General features: G+C 44.0%; 1 protein-coding gene across 1 annotated transcript in view; it reads left to right on the top strand.

Annotated features, from left to right (window-relative positions):
- The first annotated feature begins 7,115 nt into the window (after positions 1-7,115).
- The window catches only part of LOC126188486 (thymus-specific serine protease-like), a 103,034-nt gene continuing 92,607 nt past the window's right edge, over positions 7,116-17,542 (top strand). The window contains exon 1 of the mRNA XM_049930090.1: positions 7,116-7,349. Coding sequence (XP_049786047.1) covers positions 7,116-7,349 — 234 coding nt within the window. The remainder of the gene's footprint in view (positions 7,350-17,542) is intronic.

Here is a 17,542-nt window from a genome sequence, read left to right as displayed (position 1 = left end):
GCTCGAGCAAAATTCGTCTTCCTACTTTCGGTAACTCTTAGTGTCAGAGCGAAAACCTTACGGTACTGCAAATTCATAATGCCACTTTTGTTTTCTACCGACATATTTTTTGTTGTTGTGAATACATAATTTTACGTATGAAATGTCACGTTTTCATAATACTTGTGAATGGTACAGGAAATGAAATAAATACAGATCTTTTCGAAGTCAAAAGTTGGTAATATCCTACTAATTCGTGTTAAAATAGGTTCAATCGTCTCACAGACACTTAATGATTTATTAAGATAGACTGCCGTCGTGATGTTTCTGTAGGAAGCTGAATTTAATTTGTATTAGTACAGTGAATATTTTAATTGAATTTTCCATTAGTTTACTAAACGCAACAGTAATTATCAAAGAGAAATTAATCAGCAGCAGAATTTTCTTTCACGATATCTAAAACGATCTGACAATGCTAAAGTTGTTTACAAATTCTACGCCTGTAGAAACCTACTGGTTCTAACGATGTCATTAAACCAGAGTAGTTTTAAGAGTATTTCCGTCTAGAAATGAATTGCCTTGACGGTTGATCGATCAAGAGCGGGAAAGGTAAAATTTTACAAACATATGACGAGAGGGACAAGTGCTTGAGAGAGGACTTCCCTATCAATACAAGTGCCTGACAGACGACTTTTCTATCAATCTCCTGGATTGTTTTGTTTCTCAAATCAACATAGTGCGTTATCATACAGTAGCACAGGTGATGTAGTTTTGTTGCTCGATTTTCTTACACTGCGAAAGAAAGGTGTCTCAGTTGTGGCAACAAATGCCAGCTGTGTTGCACACACCCTGGGGGCAGAATTCGTAGCCCAAAACACACTTTTAGAATTATCAGATGTAAAATATCATGTTTACGTTACTCTTTCCTCGAGTTTACGTCTTTTGATGGGGCACAGCCTTTATTTCTTCTTAGGACGTTGACAATAAAGGCAACAAAATACGTCACCAGTAACAGTACTGCATAGGAATGGTCGATGAGTGACCTGATGACGTTCAATAATAGTCACTCCGTTGATTTTTGTTGTTTCGAATTAGATCATGCAGTACTCCTACACCAGACTTCTGAACTTTGCCTGTTGAATGCAAACATCGCATGATGGTTAAATAGTAATCTATCACATCTATCAGTAGTCGAGACTTCCTTAATGTGGAAAATCATTCATGCCAGAACGATCTTTGTTGAAACACGAATATCTTTTTCTGGCGTATTTTTACCAAAAGCACTCGCTCCAAACACAGTTCAAATCTTTCTAGCTGCCTCCTCTGCATTCACCCCTCTGTTATACCAAAAGTAAACGTTGTGTTGCAGATGTTACACCTTTTTCCACTTGCGACTCAATTTTACAATGCTTAACTGTAGTTCATGATTTTCAAGTATGCAAAATCCAGTGCTTAACTGCAAGATGATAACTAGAACTTCAAATTCGAAAATGACGGTTGATACATACACTGACAACGCGGCGCCTCGTTCACATGGGCGGCGCCGGATTTCAGGCGGCGGGTGGCGTCTGGCCGGTGGCCGGTAGCCGCTGCAGCGCGAGGAAACGCTCGAACGGAAGCTGTTATGATCGCGGCGCAGCCACGAGCTGTCCTGCGGAATTGTTTCTGGAATACTTGTCGTTGCTGGTGGGTAGAATGTTAAGCGAATTATTTTCGATGCTCAATCAGAATCATAACTTTAGACCGAAATGTGGTAAAAAAAAAAAATAGTTGGACACGAACAGGCGACCATAAGCTTAGAATGCATGACGATTACCATTTTTTCTTTTCTTTTTTTTTCTTATTGTTCATTATTGATCGTTGTGTTTGGTCGTTGCGGACGTCGCAGGACATCCTGTTCAAGTTCGGTGGTTGATCCTTCCACTCAGTTTTTTTATTACAGAGGCCAACCGGCTCTCTGACCGAACACGCTGAGCTACCGTGCCGGCTAGCACTAGACCACGGGCTCACACAATCCGAGAACAACTCGGAAGTAGACAACGCTTCCTCCTAACGCTTCCGCATCTTACAGTGTCGCCATATTGTGCAGATGGCCGGTCAGTTTTATTGGCTACGTTAAGTGAATAGACTCGGACTCTCTGTGGCAGGCGGCCGGCGGTCAGTTTTTATGTCTAAAACTGTACTCCAATGTGTTTCATTCACGTATCTGTGTGGCGCTAAAGTGTGGTTATGGATAATACGTATGCTCAGATTGCGAATGTAACATCATAAGTAAAGAGAGGGAAATGAATTAGGCGTCCTTCGTCTTCCGTAACATCAAATATATTTTAGTTATTCTATCTTAAATGAACTGCGCAGAAAATCATTCACCAGAAGCAAATAACTTGTTAGCAACATCAGATGATATTAACAGCTTTCCGGCGCGGGTTAGCCGTGCTTTCAACGGCGTCATATCGCGGATCGCACGGTGCTTGCGCCGGCGGTGTTTTTGTGTCTAAGGCTGTACACTTGAGATATTTCGTTTCCCATGAAATGGTGGCAGACGATGCTGTGGTGTCTTCGAAGCGCGAGCTTCGTCAGTGCAAGATATCTCATCACAGCTGAGCGTACGTTTTCTTCCTGCTGCTAGTCTAATGGACAATGGCAATACTGTAGACTACTTTTTTACAACTATGTGATCATCGATTTATGTTCGTGGGTGGTTTATAATTATGTTAGTAAAATCACTCGATATTTTTATGTCCTTTAAATTACATTTGCTTCATGATTCGTATGGAAGACGTAGGAAACGTATGTTATTTGGTCCAGGAAGCACGTTCCAACATAAATTGATGCTTACACTGACATTTATGTTGCGAATTAGTCGTCTTATCCATCACATGGATAACGAGGATGCTCCGTTTCGCTACAGTTGTTTCATAGCTAACAAGGGAACCTCCCTATAAGTTGGCGCAGTGGATAGGCCATGAAAAACTGAACACAGATCAATCGAGAAAACAGGAAGAAGTTGTGTGGAACTATGAAAAAAAAAAGCAAAATATACAAACTGAGTAGTCGATGCGGACTGTGATGTCCTTAGGCTAGCTAGGTTTAAGTAGTTCTAGGTCTAGGGGCTGATGACATAAGCAGTTTGGTCGCATAGTTCTTGAAGCCATTTTTTGACCTTTCGCATAAATTTTCTTTACATAAACGGCCGTATCTTTAGATTGCGTTGACATAGAAGCTCACTTTTTTACACCACCAAGGGACCGGTTACCGCAAGAAGTGCGATACATTTCCGCTTATTATGTCTATCCGTTCTGGAGGTAAACGGGTTTGAAAGGTTGGGTAGACCGATAGACGGTCAAGAAAGTGAGACTAGTAGGGTTCCGTTTTTACCGGTTTAGGTGACGAAATCCTAACAACGAAAACAGCTACGACAGCTACTGAAGATGAGAGCCGCATAAATAACACCCCCTACTCTTTATTCGAAATGTTCTAGTTGTAGTCGATACATCAGCATATTAATCGTAGCTACGCTTTCGATCCAAATCACGTTTACAGGAATGCAAATAGAATCCATTTGCCTATACACGTTGTAATTCACATCCCAGTATTAATGCTACCGTGTTTTAGAAGTGCGAACATTCCCATTGCTAGGTAGCTTAAGAAACACTTAGGCTAATGAACGTTTTCTGGCTGTGGCGAGTCTAGTGGAGAATTCGAAACAGTGTAGAATATGTTTGGCAGCTATGTAGCCGTTTATTTCCTGAGGTGGTGCAGAATTATCCCACTAAATTTACCCTCTAATAAGAGTATTTTGTTATTTCGATAAACATCCCGAATGATTATCACATAAGCGGTGACATAAAGGAAGAAAATTCATGTTTTTTAGTCCAGAAAGCTCTATGCAACAGAAACTGCAGATCAATATGCTATTTTCATTGCGAAATTGGTGGCTTATTCATGTCTGGGGTAATAATAGAGGTTTGCATGGGTTGTCTGCTAGCGTAGTGAAAGGAAGGTCTGGTTTGTTTTCGGTTCTAATCTCGATGGAGGCAGGTAGAATATCAGTAAAGCAATTTTAAGAAATTCTCGCGCCCTCAATACTTTTTATCGCTGCCTTTATTCTGTACTGCCGCCCTGTGCATGTCAATATGACACTCTTGTAGAATTTCATACATGTTACTGCCTACTTTTTCCGCTACTGTCAATAATGGAATTGACTTAAGTGTGGCACTGAATGATTTTTAACTGAATTTCGTTATGAATCTTCACGCATTGCTAAATTTGCACACTTTCATGGTAGGTCAGCAACGGTAATCCAGTAGGACTGGTCTGAACGTTGACACAGACCGTTTCGCGGCCGAAAGCGGATAATATTTTGCTAATTCGTAACGATCCGGCGTTCTTTGTCTTACTAAAACAGTTATGTTATCTCGAAAAGTTGAAATTCATTTTTATTGGTACAGTTCATACCAATTAGCGTTTCTTCCTTCATTCTGTCTTATATTTACGTGTTGTATTTAACACACTAATCAGCATTAATATAGTCTTACAAATTATTGAAAACAGCCTAAAAAAGTTCAGATAGTTTGTCAATTTCACGCCTGTGCATAGTATGTTGGTAGCACTTCGTCGCCTTGCCGGTTATGCTGTGTAGCAGACTTTAAAGCCGTGCGGATCAGCATAACGAAAAGGCGAGGGGTCTCGCTCGTTTTGTCCACGACTGTACCTTTGTGAACTTATCATTTCTGAGAATGCATGCTGTTACAGCCTAATTACCTGTAAATACCACATTAATGCAATAAATGCTCAAAATGATGTCCGTCAACCTGAATGTGTAACGAAATTCCTCTCAACAGCGAGTAGTTCGCCTTCCGTAATGTTCGCACATGCTGACGCATTTTACCAGGCGTTGTCGGTGGATCACGATAGCAAATATCCTTCAACTTTCCCCACAGAAAGAAATCTGGGTACGTTAGATCCGGTGAACGCGCGGGCCATCGTATGGTGCATCGACGACCTATCCACTTGTCATGAAATATGCTGCTCAATACCGCTTCAACCGCACGCGAGCTATGTACGGGACATCCATCATGTTGGAAGTACATCGCCATTCTGTCGTGCAGTGAAACGTCTTGTAGTAACATCGGTAGAACATTACGTAGGAAATCAGCATACATTGCACCATTTAGATTGCCATCGATAAAATGGGGGCCAATTATCCTTCCTCCCATAATGCCGCACCATACATTAACCCGCCAAGGTCGATGATGTTCCACCTGTCGCAGCCATCGTGGATTTTCCGTTGCCCAATAGTGCATATTATGCCGGTTTACGTTACCGCTGTTGGTGAATAACGCTTCGTCGCTAAATAGAACGCGTGTAAAAGTCTGTCATCGTTCCGTAATTTCTCTTGTGCCCAGTGGCAGAACTGTACACGACGCTCAGAGTCGTCGCCATGCAATTCCTGGTGCATAGAAATATGGTACGGGTGCAATCGATGTTGATGTAGAATTCTCAACACCGACGTTTTTGAGACTCCCGATTCTCGCGCAGTTTGTCTGCTACTGATGTTCGGATTAGCCGCGACAGCAGCTAAAACACCTACTTGGGCGTCATCATTTCTTGCAGGTCGTGGTTGAGGTTTCACATGTTGCTGAACACTTCCTGTTTCCTTAAATAACGTAACTATCCGGCGAACGGTCTGGACACTTGGATGATGTCGTCCAGGATACCGAGCAGCATACATAGCACACGCCCGTTGGGCATTTTGATCACAATAGCCATACATCAACACGATATCGACCTTTTCCGCAATTAGTAAACGGTCCATTTTAACACGGTTAATGTATCTCGAAGCAAATACCATCCGCACTGGCGGAATGTTACGTGATACCACGTACTTATACGTTTGTGACTATTACAGCGCCATCTATCACAAAGCGAAAAAAGTGGTCCAACTAAAACATTCATATTTCTTTACGTACTACACGAATATGTAATAAAAATGGGGGTTCCTATGGCAGCGCCATCTAGCGGGCCAACCATAGCGCCATCTGGTTTCCCCCTTCAAGCTAAACGAGTTTCGTTCTTTGTAGTTTTTTCGTTTGACGCTTATTTCGTGAGATATTTGGCCCAGTCACTATCAGTGGACTACCCTGTACATGTAGATGTACATGTTTAAGTATTCGCTATTAGTTACGCTGTAGTCCAGGCTCGTCCAAACTGTGCTCCTGGGGCGCTAGCGCCCGCGATCGCCCGCGGCCAGCGCCCCGGGCGAATTCCTATGTTGCTGCAGTGGCCGAGCCGTGCCGCTTAGCTGGCGGTGCGGACCGTCCGAACGCCAGCCGTTAGATATATTTGTTCGCCCGTTTTCCCTTCTGGCAGAGGACGTCTCACAAGTGCTTCAACTAGAGCTTATTGACCTACAGTGCTATATCCGCCTGAAGGACAGCTTTCTTATGTGTAACTTCCTAAAACTAAGAACCGTTCATTTCTTGGCGATAAAAATTTGACCAATTCTTTGAGGTTAGCAGTCTCACGGAGTATTGTACCAAGCCTAGACAAAATCGTTTCCTCGAAAAAAGAAAAACGTGTAAAATGTTAATTGTCTTCTTCAACATTGTTGACTGTAAGAATAAAAGAGCTTTATAACCTTAATTCTATTTTAATAAGTTTTCAAATTTTGTCAATTAAAATTATTTCGTACAAAACAGCAAACTAAGGATCAGATTTCTAAACTCTGAAAAGGGATACAAAAAATTGTAGCACAAAGTATAACAAAAAATACTTACTTGTAACTACTAACAGTAAGAATGAGATTCTATATCCATTACATAAAATTAATTCTAAAATAGGAAGATTTTGTTTACGTTAGATCTGACCGCGGGACAGATCAGAGCAGAGCAGTGCTGTGCGGTCTCTCTCTCTCTCTCTCTCTCTCTCTCTCTCTCTCTCTCTCTCGCTTGCTCGCTCCTATCCTATGGCGACACTAGCGACACACGGTCGCGGACGGGGCGCTGAACTACACTGTCTTGCGCCCACGTGGCGCGGGCGCGCCCGCCCGGCGCAATTCTTGGATGATCCTGCTGTAGTCTAACACAGGCGAGTATAGCGGTGGCAGTAAACAGCAGTGGCGCGATGTTCTCCAGATGCGGCGCTGGTTACTGGTGGCGAGTGTGCCGCTGCTGGTGGTGGTGGTGGTGGTGCGTCGGACCTCGGCGGGCAGCGGGCGGAGGGGGGTGACGCCGCTGGGTCTGGCGCTGGCCACCAGGCGACGCCTGCCGCCCCCGCCGCCCGTGGCGCGCGCAGCCTCGGGAGAGACGCTCTGGTTTACGCAGCGCCTCGACCACTTCAACGCCTCCAACAACGACACCTGGAAGCAGGTACCACGAGCGTCCTCACAGTATTGGCCAAATTTTGTAGAACACTTCCGGTCCACACCCGTCAGCTAGTGCTGATTGCTGTTGTGAACACCAGCGCTGGTGTACTGATTTCCAGAAACATAGGGCAGTTCCCCAGCATGCAGATAATGCACCGGTCGTCCCTTAATCCAGCTAAATGGTTGCTGTCTGACCTGCTCTTTTCAAGGCCGGGTGATGTTCACAGGATGATGGGTGTTTCCTACGAGGGTGAGTCAAATGAAAACCTTAAAAATTTTTTTAATATTATTTATTGTGCAGAAGTGGTACAAAACTGTATCACTTTTCAACATAATCTCCGCAAGCTCAATGCAAGTACTCCAGCGCTTACATAGTGCATAAATTCCTTTAGAAAAAATTCTTTTGGTAGTCCACGCAACCACTCATGCACAGCGTGGTGTACCTCTTCATCAGAACGGAACTTCTTTCCTCCCATTGCGTCTTTGAGTGGTCCAAACATATGGAAATCACTTGGGGCAAGGTCTGGTGAGTATGGTGGGTGAGGAAGACACTCAAAATGCGGGTCTGTGATTGTTGCAACTGTTGTACGGGCAATGTGGGGCCTTGCATTGTCATGTTGCAAAAGGACACCTGCTGACAGCAATCCACTTCGCTCTGATTTGATTGCAGGCCGCAGATGATTTTTAGGAGATCTGTGTATGGTGCACTGGTGACAGTGGTCCCTCTAGGCATGTAATGCTCCAAAATGACGCCTTTTCGTCACAAAAGAGAGTCAGCGTAACCTTCCCTGCTGATGGTTCTGTTCGAAACTTCTTTGGTTTTGTTATGAGGAATGGCGCCATTCCTTTCTCGCTCTCTTCGTTTCCGGTTGGTGGAAGTGAACCCAGGTGTCGTCCGCAGTAACGATTTTTGCAAGGAAGCCATCACCTTCTCGTTCAAAGCGCCGAAGAAGTTCTTCACAAGCATCAACACATAATTCTCTCATTTCAGGAGTCAGCTGCCGTGGCACCCATCTTGCAGGCACTTTATGAAACTGGAGCACATCGTGCAAAATGTGGTGTGCTGACCCATGACTAATCTGTAAAGATGCTGAAATGTCATTCAGTGTCAGTCGGCGGTTTTCCTTCGCTATGACTTTAACTGCTGCAATGTTCTGTGGAGTCACAACTCGTTGTGCCTGACCTGGACGAGGAGCATCTTCGACTGAAGTCACACCATTGGCGAACTTCCTAGTCCATTCTTAGTCTTGCTGCTGTGACAAACATAGGTCACCGTACTGAACCTCCATTCGTCGATGAATTTCAATAGGTTTCACACCTTCACTATGCAAAAACCATATAACAGAACGCTGTTCTTCCCTGGTACAAGTCGCAAGTGAGGTGGCCATCTTTATACTGATACTGCGACGGTATGTGCGCATCTGCACTATGCTGCCACCTACAGTCCATTCTGCACGCTGTTTGTAGCACGCTTACCAACTTACATGATAATGGCGCGAATTTTCGATTTGTTATTACAAATTTAAGGTTTTCATTTGACTCACCCTTTGGGAAAGGAACTGCTACAATTATTGGCAGGCCTACTGAACTGCCTACATTCTCCTCTGAAGGTTCACTGTCAAAAGGTCTGCATATTACGTGTGGCATTCAATAACTTATGCAAAACATCTTTTTTCTGAAAGCAGGTTGGTTTTCTTCAGGATTCCAATACACCACATTATCCCCCAGTATTCGGCTGCAAAACCCTGTTTTTCAATATATTATCCGCTCAATGCGACCGCCTTACGCCACCTTATCGTGAGGGCCTGTGTGCCTGCATTGTACCACTCTACTGGTCGATGTCGGAATGCCTTGCTGCATCAATAATCTCCCCTTCATCCACATATTGCTTCCCGCAGAGTGCTTCCTTCATTGTGCCGGACACACGGAAGTCGGAATATGCGAGATCCCGGCTGTACGGTGCTTGAGGAAGAACAGTTTAGTGATGTTTTCTGAGCTCCTCTCCGGCGCGCAGACTTGTCTGAGACCCTACGTTGTCATCGAGAAGGAGAAGCTCGTTTGCATTTTTGCAGTGAAGAACTCGCTAAAGTAGTTTCTTCAATTTCCTAATGGTAGCACAATACACGTCAGAGCTGATCGTTGCACCATGACGGAGGGCATCAAGCAGAATAGCCTCTTTAGAGTCCCAGAAGACCGTCCCTGAGGATGCGGTTTAAAACTTTTTCTTCGGAAGAGAATTGATGTGGCGTTTCTCCACGGATTGCCGTTTTCTTTGCGGTTCGAACTGATGAATCCTTGTTTCATCGCCTGTGACGATATTTGACGAAAAATAGAGTGCGATCAGCCTCGTAACGCACAAGCAGTTCAGCACAAATGGGCCTTCGTTGCTCTTAATGGTCTTCTGTTGGGCGGTAAGGAGACCAGCGGGTATACACCTTTCATTACCCCAACCGGTGGACGAGTGTGTCAGCGCTACCAACAGAGACGTCCAGTTGTGCAGCGAGGTCTCTGACTGTGATCTGTCGATCACATCGACTGAGAGTGTTCGCCGGCACGTTCGAACACATCAGGAGCCACAGTTGTCTGCATCCGGCCGGCCCGCGGAAGAACAGACAGTTTTGCGCGACCTTGTTGCTTTGCTGATAGACAATTCGCCCAAAGACTCACTGTGCTTTGGTTCACTGCCAGGCCTCCGTGGACATTCTGCAGGCGCCTATGAATATCTGTGATTCTCTGGTTTTCCGCAAAATAAACTCAATGACAGCCCTCTGCTTGGAACGCACCTCCATTTCATACGCCTTTTTTGAAAGCTACGTGTAGCTCCGATACCTGTCAAAACATCATGAAACTATAGGGGCAGAATTGGGAATATTCCACGATACCCCACAACAAATTCTGCAGTTTTCAACCGGAACTGGCTGAGAATAAAATGTGTTGCATTACTTACTGAAAGCCCCTCATAAAATAATTTTGTGGAGCGGTTTTGCAGCTCTCGGAACCGACAGTCGGCTGGCAGACCTCGTAAAGTACATAGGGCCAGTTTGTGTCCTTTGGGGCGGATGTAATGTGGCGGAGCGTATTTTAGAAGTTTTGCCCGTGCGATACAATTTGAAAGAGTTCGCGAGTGCGTTCCCTCGCGTTGCTGTAGCTCCTGGCTTAATGGTTTGCCTGTTTTCAAAGCAGACGTTGATGCTGTGTAATGGGCATACACCTTACTCTGCAGAAAGAGGGTGTATAACAGAAGGAGGCGCCATCAGCTAGCCGATGGTGTCACTAAACGGACGGCTTGGCGACTGCAGAGGTTCCTTAGAAGGTAACACATTCCTTTTTATTCCAGTAGAAATTCTAAATATGACTTTATGCTGTGATTCTATCAACATGTAGAGGAAATGGTAGTAACCGGTTAGTGGCAGTGTAGTGATTTATCGCGGTGTTAGTTTTCCAATCCAGTGGTCGGGCATGAGAGTCTTTTGAAAGAATTTGGATTGCTTCAGGGCACTGACTTGTGATATAGGAGTAGTGCCAATTTAATCGTGTCTCACGGGTCGAAACTAGGCTGGCGACCCTTATTTAGACTGGTTATACTAATAGCAGTGTAGTGCCGGGTATGCCAACAAACGTTTCCGAGAAGTCTATGGAGCAATACGTCGTTTGGTTTGGTTCCCGCAGTCGCCAGTGGGATTTCCCCCTACGTACGGCAAACTCCGAGACGACAGACGAGAATGAACGTTCCAGACTCTACACAGATCTCTATTAAACTTTTAAAATTCCTTCGCTGTGACAAGGCGAACTAGGAATGAAATGAAAGATGTTCATGAAAAATCGTAACCGGAAGAAGGGGAACATTAGAAGAAAATGTCTTAAGTATAAATGTGCTAAACTGTTAATTACAAGTAAGAAATTAAAAAGATTTGTGTTTCATGTAGGCTATGAAATACACCGAAATAAACGAAACAGTCTGGTGTAGCAATATTTTGTAAAGGTTTTATTTGGTTAAGGAAATCATTTTGAAAACTACTTTGTTCAAGTGTTACAATTGTAGACGATGTATCCCCGCTTTCACCAACATATAACAAATCATATATCAAATAGATAATATTTTTGGAAATTTGTGGTAAGAACTTATAGGACAAAACTGCTCAGGTCATCAGTCCCCAAGATGACACACTACTAAATCTGACTTAAAGTAACTTACGCTAAGGACAACACACACCCATGTCCGAGGGAGGACTCGAACCCCCGGCTGGGGTAGCCACGCGGACCGTGACAAGGCTCCTAAAGCCCGCGCGGCTACCCCGCGCGGCAACATAATATTCTCTATCAGTTCCCCGGGTATGACGGTAGTTGCGAACTGGTAAATTTGTTATTGGATTCCTTTGCTTACAGATGTATTCTCAGTTTTCTGACTGTCGTTTACAAACACAATGTTTACCACGTATATCGCACTGCTCTACTTCGTTAATCTTGTATCCCCACAAACTTTTTTTTTTTATTCATTGTTGACAATCACGCGTAGCTACACTCGAAGTCGACTGTAAGATTTCTGTGCTTGACTCTTCTACACACTGGGGTGACAAAAGTCGTGGGATACCTTCTAATAACGTGTCGGACCACCTCCTGTCCGGCATAGTGCAGCAACTCGACGTGGCATGGACTAAACAATTCGCTGGAAATCCTCTGCAGAAATGTTGAGACATGCTGCTTCTATAGCCGTCCATAATCGCGAAAGAGTTGCCGGTGCAGTATTTTGCGGGTGAACTGACCGCTCGCTTATGGCCCATAAATGTTCAATACGATTCATGCTGGGTGGTCTGGGTTGCCATATCATTCGCTCGAATTGTCCAGAATGTTCTTCAAACCAATGGCGACAATTGTGGCCCTGTGACATGGCGCATTGTCATGAATAAAAACTGCGTCGTTGGTTGGAAACATGACGTCCATGAATGGCTGTAAATGGTTTCCAGAGAACCAACCCATTCCGTTTAAAGAGAGCCCACACCATTATGAAGTCATCACCGGCTTGCACAGTGCCTTTTTGACTACTTGGGTCCGTGGCTTCGTGGGACTGCGCCACACTCGAACCCTAGCATCAGCTCTTACCAAGTGAAATCGGGACTCATCTGACCAGTCCGCGGTTTTCAGTCGCCTGAGACCCAACCGATATGAACACTCCGGGGTCCAACCGATACGGTCACGAGCCCAGGAATGACGTTATAGGCGAAATAGTGCTGTTAGCAAAGGCGCTGCCGGCCGGTGTGGCCGAGCGGTTCTAGACGCTTCAGCCTGGAACCGCGCGACCGCTACGGTCGCAGGTTCGAATCCTGCCTCGGGCATGGATGTGTGTGATGTCCTTAGTTTAGTTAGGTTTAAGTAGTTCTAAGTTCTAAGGGACTGATGACCTCAGATGTTAAGTCCCATAGTGCTCAGAGCCATTTGAGTCATTTGAGCAAAGGAAGTCGCGTCAGTTGTCTGCTGCTATAACCCATTATCGCCAAATTTCTGCGCCCTGTTCTGTAAGATAACTTTGTCGCACCTCCCACATTGATTTGTGCGGTTATTTCACGCAGTGTTGCTCGTCTTTTACCACTGACAACTCTACTCAAACGCCGCTGCTCTCCATCGTTAAGTGAAAGCCGTCGGCCACTGCCTTGTTCGTGGTGAGATGTAATGCCTGAAATTTGGTATTTTCAGCACACTCCTGACACTTTTGATCTGATCTCACAATATTGAATTCTCTGACGATTTCCGAAATGGAATGCCCCATGTGTCTAGCTGCAACTACCATTCCAAGTTCAAAGTATGTTAATTCTCGTCGTGCGGCAGTATAATCAAGACGGAAACCTCTTCAGATGAATCACCTGATTGCAAATGACATCTCCGCCAGTGCACTGCCATTTTATACCTTGTGTACGTGATACTACCGCCATCTGTATATGTGCATGTTGCTATCCCAGGACTTTTGTCACCTCAGAGTAAAGCACCAAATTTGCATGATGCTCGAGACTGCAGTCAAGGTGGCATTGGTACGGTGCCACTGCTCGTGCAGTGGTACTGCTCTGTTCTTGGCAGTCCGCCCCTGTTAAACGTTACCGGAGGAACGGATGTTCGAGCCGCAAGTAACATCGTGACCATGCGACGCTATAACGGAATGAGTTACGGCTGCAGTGCGGGACGGCTGCGATGAAACATTCCATGCGCCGAAAAACAACCTGGCCGCATGGAGCTATCCGCGTATAATAAGCTGCCAGACGGAACTCTTAGCCCGTGTATTACAGTGACATGGTAAGAGTGATACTAACTGCTGATATTTCAACAGCATGAAAATAGCATTGTTATTAAAAACCGCATATTTTGCTCACTGTTATCCTAAAACAGGTGAAACCTCGCTTTTCTATTGGTGGCACATTCCAGTAAACAGTAAACGCAACTCATCTCAACGAATATTTTGTTGGGTTGTTGCATGGCACAGACCGCGTTAGATTACGCGTCCTGGTTTCAAATATGCAGATGTCATCAGCGTGTGGGTCAATGTGTAAGTGTTCCGCTTACGAAGTCGTTCTGGCAACTTTAAAAGGACAAAGAGTGTGTGTGAAATTGTGTTTCCTACTTTGAAAATTGGCAACGGAGACCCACCAAATGCTTCAAAAGGCTTTCTACGGGGATGCTATGAGCAACACAAAAGTTTTCGACTGCTTTGGCCTCTCTAGAAATGATGAGACCAACATCGTTCTGAACGCCCTGTAACCTCGCAAAACGAGGAAAATATCGAACAAATATGCCAAAAAGTCAGTGAGGATCGTCGTTTCACGACCGACCAAATTTCAGTACAGACAGCCGTGAGGTGGAGCTCGTGCCAGCGGATTTTGAGTGAGGATTGCACATGCGGAATGTTGCCGCTAAATTTGTTCCGCGCCTTCTCACACAGGAACAAAAACCGTGCACATGGTTGTGCGCCAGGACTTGAAAACAGAGACTGAAAGTGATCCAAAATTTTTGAACAAAATCATTACAGTTGATGAGAGTTGATGTTACGGGTATGGCCCAGAAACCAAGCAAGTGACAAGCCAATGGACAACTTCCAACTCTCCACGACCAAAAAAAGCAAGGCAAGTGTAGTCGAATGTGAAGATGAAGACATTGTCTTTTTTGACGTTCGTGAAAGTGTGCATTGGGAATTTTTGTCCCCTGGTAGCAGTTTTATTTGGAAGTGTTAAGACATCTGCGAGGGTATGTGTGGAGGAAATATTCGGAACTTTGGTATCAGGTGACTGGTTCATTCATCACGACAACACCCCCGCACATGCAGCCTTATGAGTGACCCACTATTTTTCATCTCAGGGATGGTCTGTCGTACCCCACCCGCCGTATCAGCAAGATCTTGCCCATTATGACTTTTTTCTATTCCCACAAATGAAAAAACTTTAAAAGTGAATCGTTGCAATGATGTGGAAGCAATGAAAACAGCTTCGGAAAGGGAACTGGCGATATCAAAGTTGAAGAAGTCCAGACATGCTTCAAACAGTAGTAAAAATGACTTGAAAAGTGCATCACATGTAATGGAGAGTACTTTGAAGGTGACTCAAGGAACTATGTAAAAAAGTGAGAACTTTTGACTGACATTTAATATTGTTATTCTGAATGGTACCGGATGTTTAATTTTGCTTTTAATTAAAATTTACCTTGGGTAGAATGCGGTATTAGTTATGTTCAGTAAAGCAAGGATGAATATAAAAATAAAATAAACTACTTTTTTAGTTACTTATTTCGCTTTTTGTCTGAAGTGTAAGTCGAGAGGAATGGACGGGCTGAGGATGGTGTGGTGTAGTGTGTGTGTTTGTGTGTGTGTGTGTGTGTGTGTGTGTGAGTGTGTGAGTGTGTGTGTGTGTGTGTGTGTGTGTGAGGTGCCTCATTTTGGGAGGGGAGGCCGTGGCTGGCTTTCAGTGACGATGTGTATGTGACAATCTGTTAAGAATGAGGAGGGATTCACATCTTCATGATGAATACGCTATCTTGGAAGATGACAATAACTGTGTTCACATGACTGCGCACATATGTTCATGGTTTAGCGAATACTCAGGCATTCTGTCGCATCTCGATTGGCTTTATGCTAATCCCACAGAAAATGTCTGGTACTGTCTGAAACAGCGCATGAGCCATGTCAGTCAACATCCATGCGATTTGGTATCTCTGTGGGATCTAATCATCAGCAAATAGCTTCAACTGGATGTGGCATTCGTGAAGAAACTTTTACATTCTTTTCCTTGACGAACTGAGGCCATTATGAAGACTACAGGTGATGTTACACCACATCTGAGTGACGTTTGAGAGGGTGTCTTTTTTTTGGTGTACATACACACCAATTAGGATTTATGAGCATAATGTTCAGTTTAAAAGAATGCTTGACAATAATTCAACAGATCATTAATACGATTTCTTGGAAGTATCTCTTTGTTTAACTTAAATAGGTAAATGGGTATCGTTACGATTCCATCTGCTATGAACTGCTGAAAATTAATATCTTTATCAGATATCTTGTAGAGACAGAATGTTTTTCACCCTTGAGTCCCTACTCCGTCTATACCGTAAGGTATCGGAGACTAAGTATATATTTTCTAGAATCTCCAAGCATTATACGTTTTATGTGCCGCCCAGTAGGAGTTTCATCTCTTGGACATTTTAGTACATTGATTAGTGGGAACCTGCCTTACAAGTCGATAGGAACAAACAATGAACTCTAATCTAGCGGTCCAGTCGGAAGGTACCCAAGAAGCTCTTTCACTGACTACCTCTTTCATTCGATACCTTGACATAATAATTGTTCCACAAGCTTTAATGCCCATACTATTACCAGGCTTATATTTTTGGCTATATTTCAACTGAAATAATAACTTCAACGCTTTTCTGACGATTTATCGACAATGTAACAGCCGGCCGGAATGGCCGAGCGGTTCTAGGCGCTTCATTCTGGAGTTAGGTTTAAGTAGTTCTAAGTTCTAGGGGACTGATGACCTCAGATTTTAAGTCCCATGGTGCTCAGAGCCATTTGAACCTTTTTGACAATGTAACCATTTACAAATACTGTCGATAGCTTTGCAGCTGCATTCACCAGGAAAGTGAAACACACATCAAATATACACTGATGGACGTTGGAAGTGTTATGCCATGAAGCATCATTCCGATATTTTTCAAATTTTGTGCAGATATTCATCGTATAACGGGTATTACATTACTTAACTCTCATTGCATTTCTAACTTATCATCTACATAACTGTGAAGTATGAACCCCTTTCGATAGGCCACTACTGATGACAAAGATTAATTAAGTTCTCATTCAGGGTAAACATACAACACAATCTGCAAGCGCGTCCATTTCTTTGCCTAAAGCGAAACAGAATTTTACATATCTGCTATCTGAAATTCTACATTACTACCACCATTTATGCTGCCACTCACCATGATCCAAGAACATATTGAAAATACAACAATGTACTTCAATGGGATGTTATATATCGAGTTTTCACGAAGACTGAACTTCTGCGGACTCCACATGGTTTATTTTGGCAAAAAACACCTACAAGGTGAAAAATGGCTCTGAGCACTATGGGACTTAACATCTATGGTCATCAGTCCCCTAGAACTTAGAACTACTTAAACGTAACTAACCTAAGGACATCACACAACACCCAGTCATCACGAGGCAGAGAAAATCCCTGACCCCTCCGGGAATCGAACCCGGGAACCCTGGCGCGGCAAGCGAGAACGCTACCGCACGACCACGAGCTGCGGACACCTACAAGGTGACAATCAGTGGATTTTTTGATGGGATTCGTCAGTGTCTAACGGTAACACCGACCACCTTGAACCGCAATAGATGTTAACGTTAAACCTCTGCGAGGAATCCTTGAGAAAGTTTTGACCGTGAGATAACCTAATTGGAACAGAAAAATCAAAATGAAGTTTGTTTCCGAAACACTCCAGCAGAGTATAACCAACAGTAAACAGGTGGGTCAGGAACAAACGTTCTCCCAGCACAAAACCAAGTTGTAACATTACATGTTAATATCGATCGCCAGTGTAATGAGGCCTTCTTTTTTCAAGCAATCTAATAAAGCAGAAGGCAGTGCTAAGGCTAACCTAACCTTGCTTGACACACACACTGAACTCTGTTCAGATCACAACACAGTAACCTAACATTGC

This window comes from Schistocerca cancellata, chromosome 5 (genome assembly GCF_023864275.1).
Source record: "Schistocerca cancellata isolate TAMUIC-IGC-003103 chromosome 5, iqSchCanc2.1, whole genome shotgun sequence".
Taxonomy (NCBI): Eukaryota; Metazoa; Arthropoda; class Insecta; order Orthoptera; family Acrididae; genus Schistocerca; species Schistocerca cancellata.
This window is presented reverse-complemented; position numbering and strand designations above follow the sequence as displayed.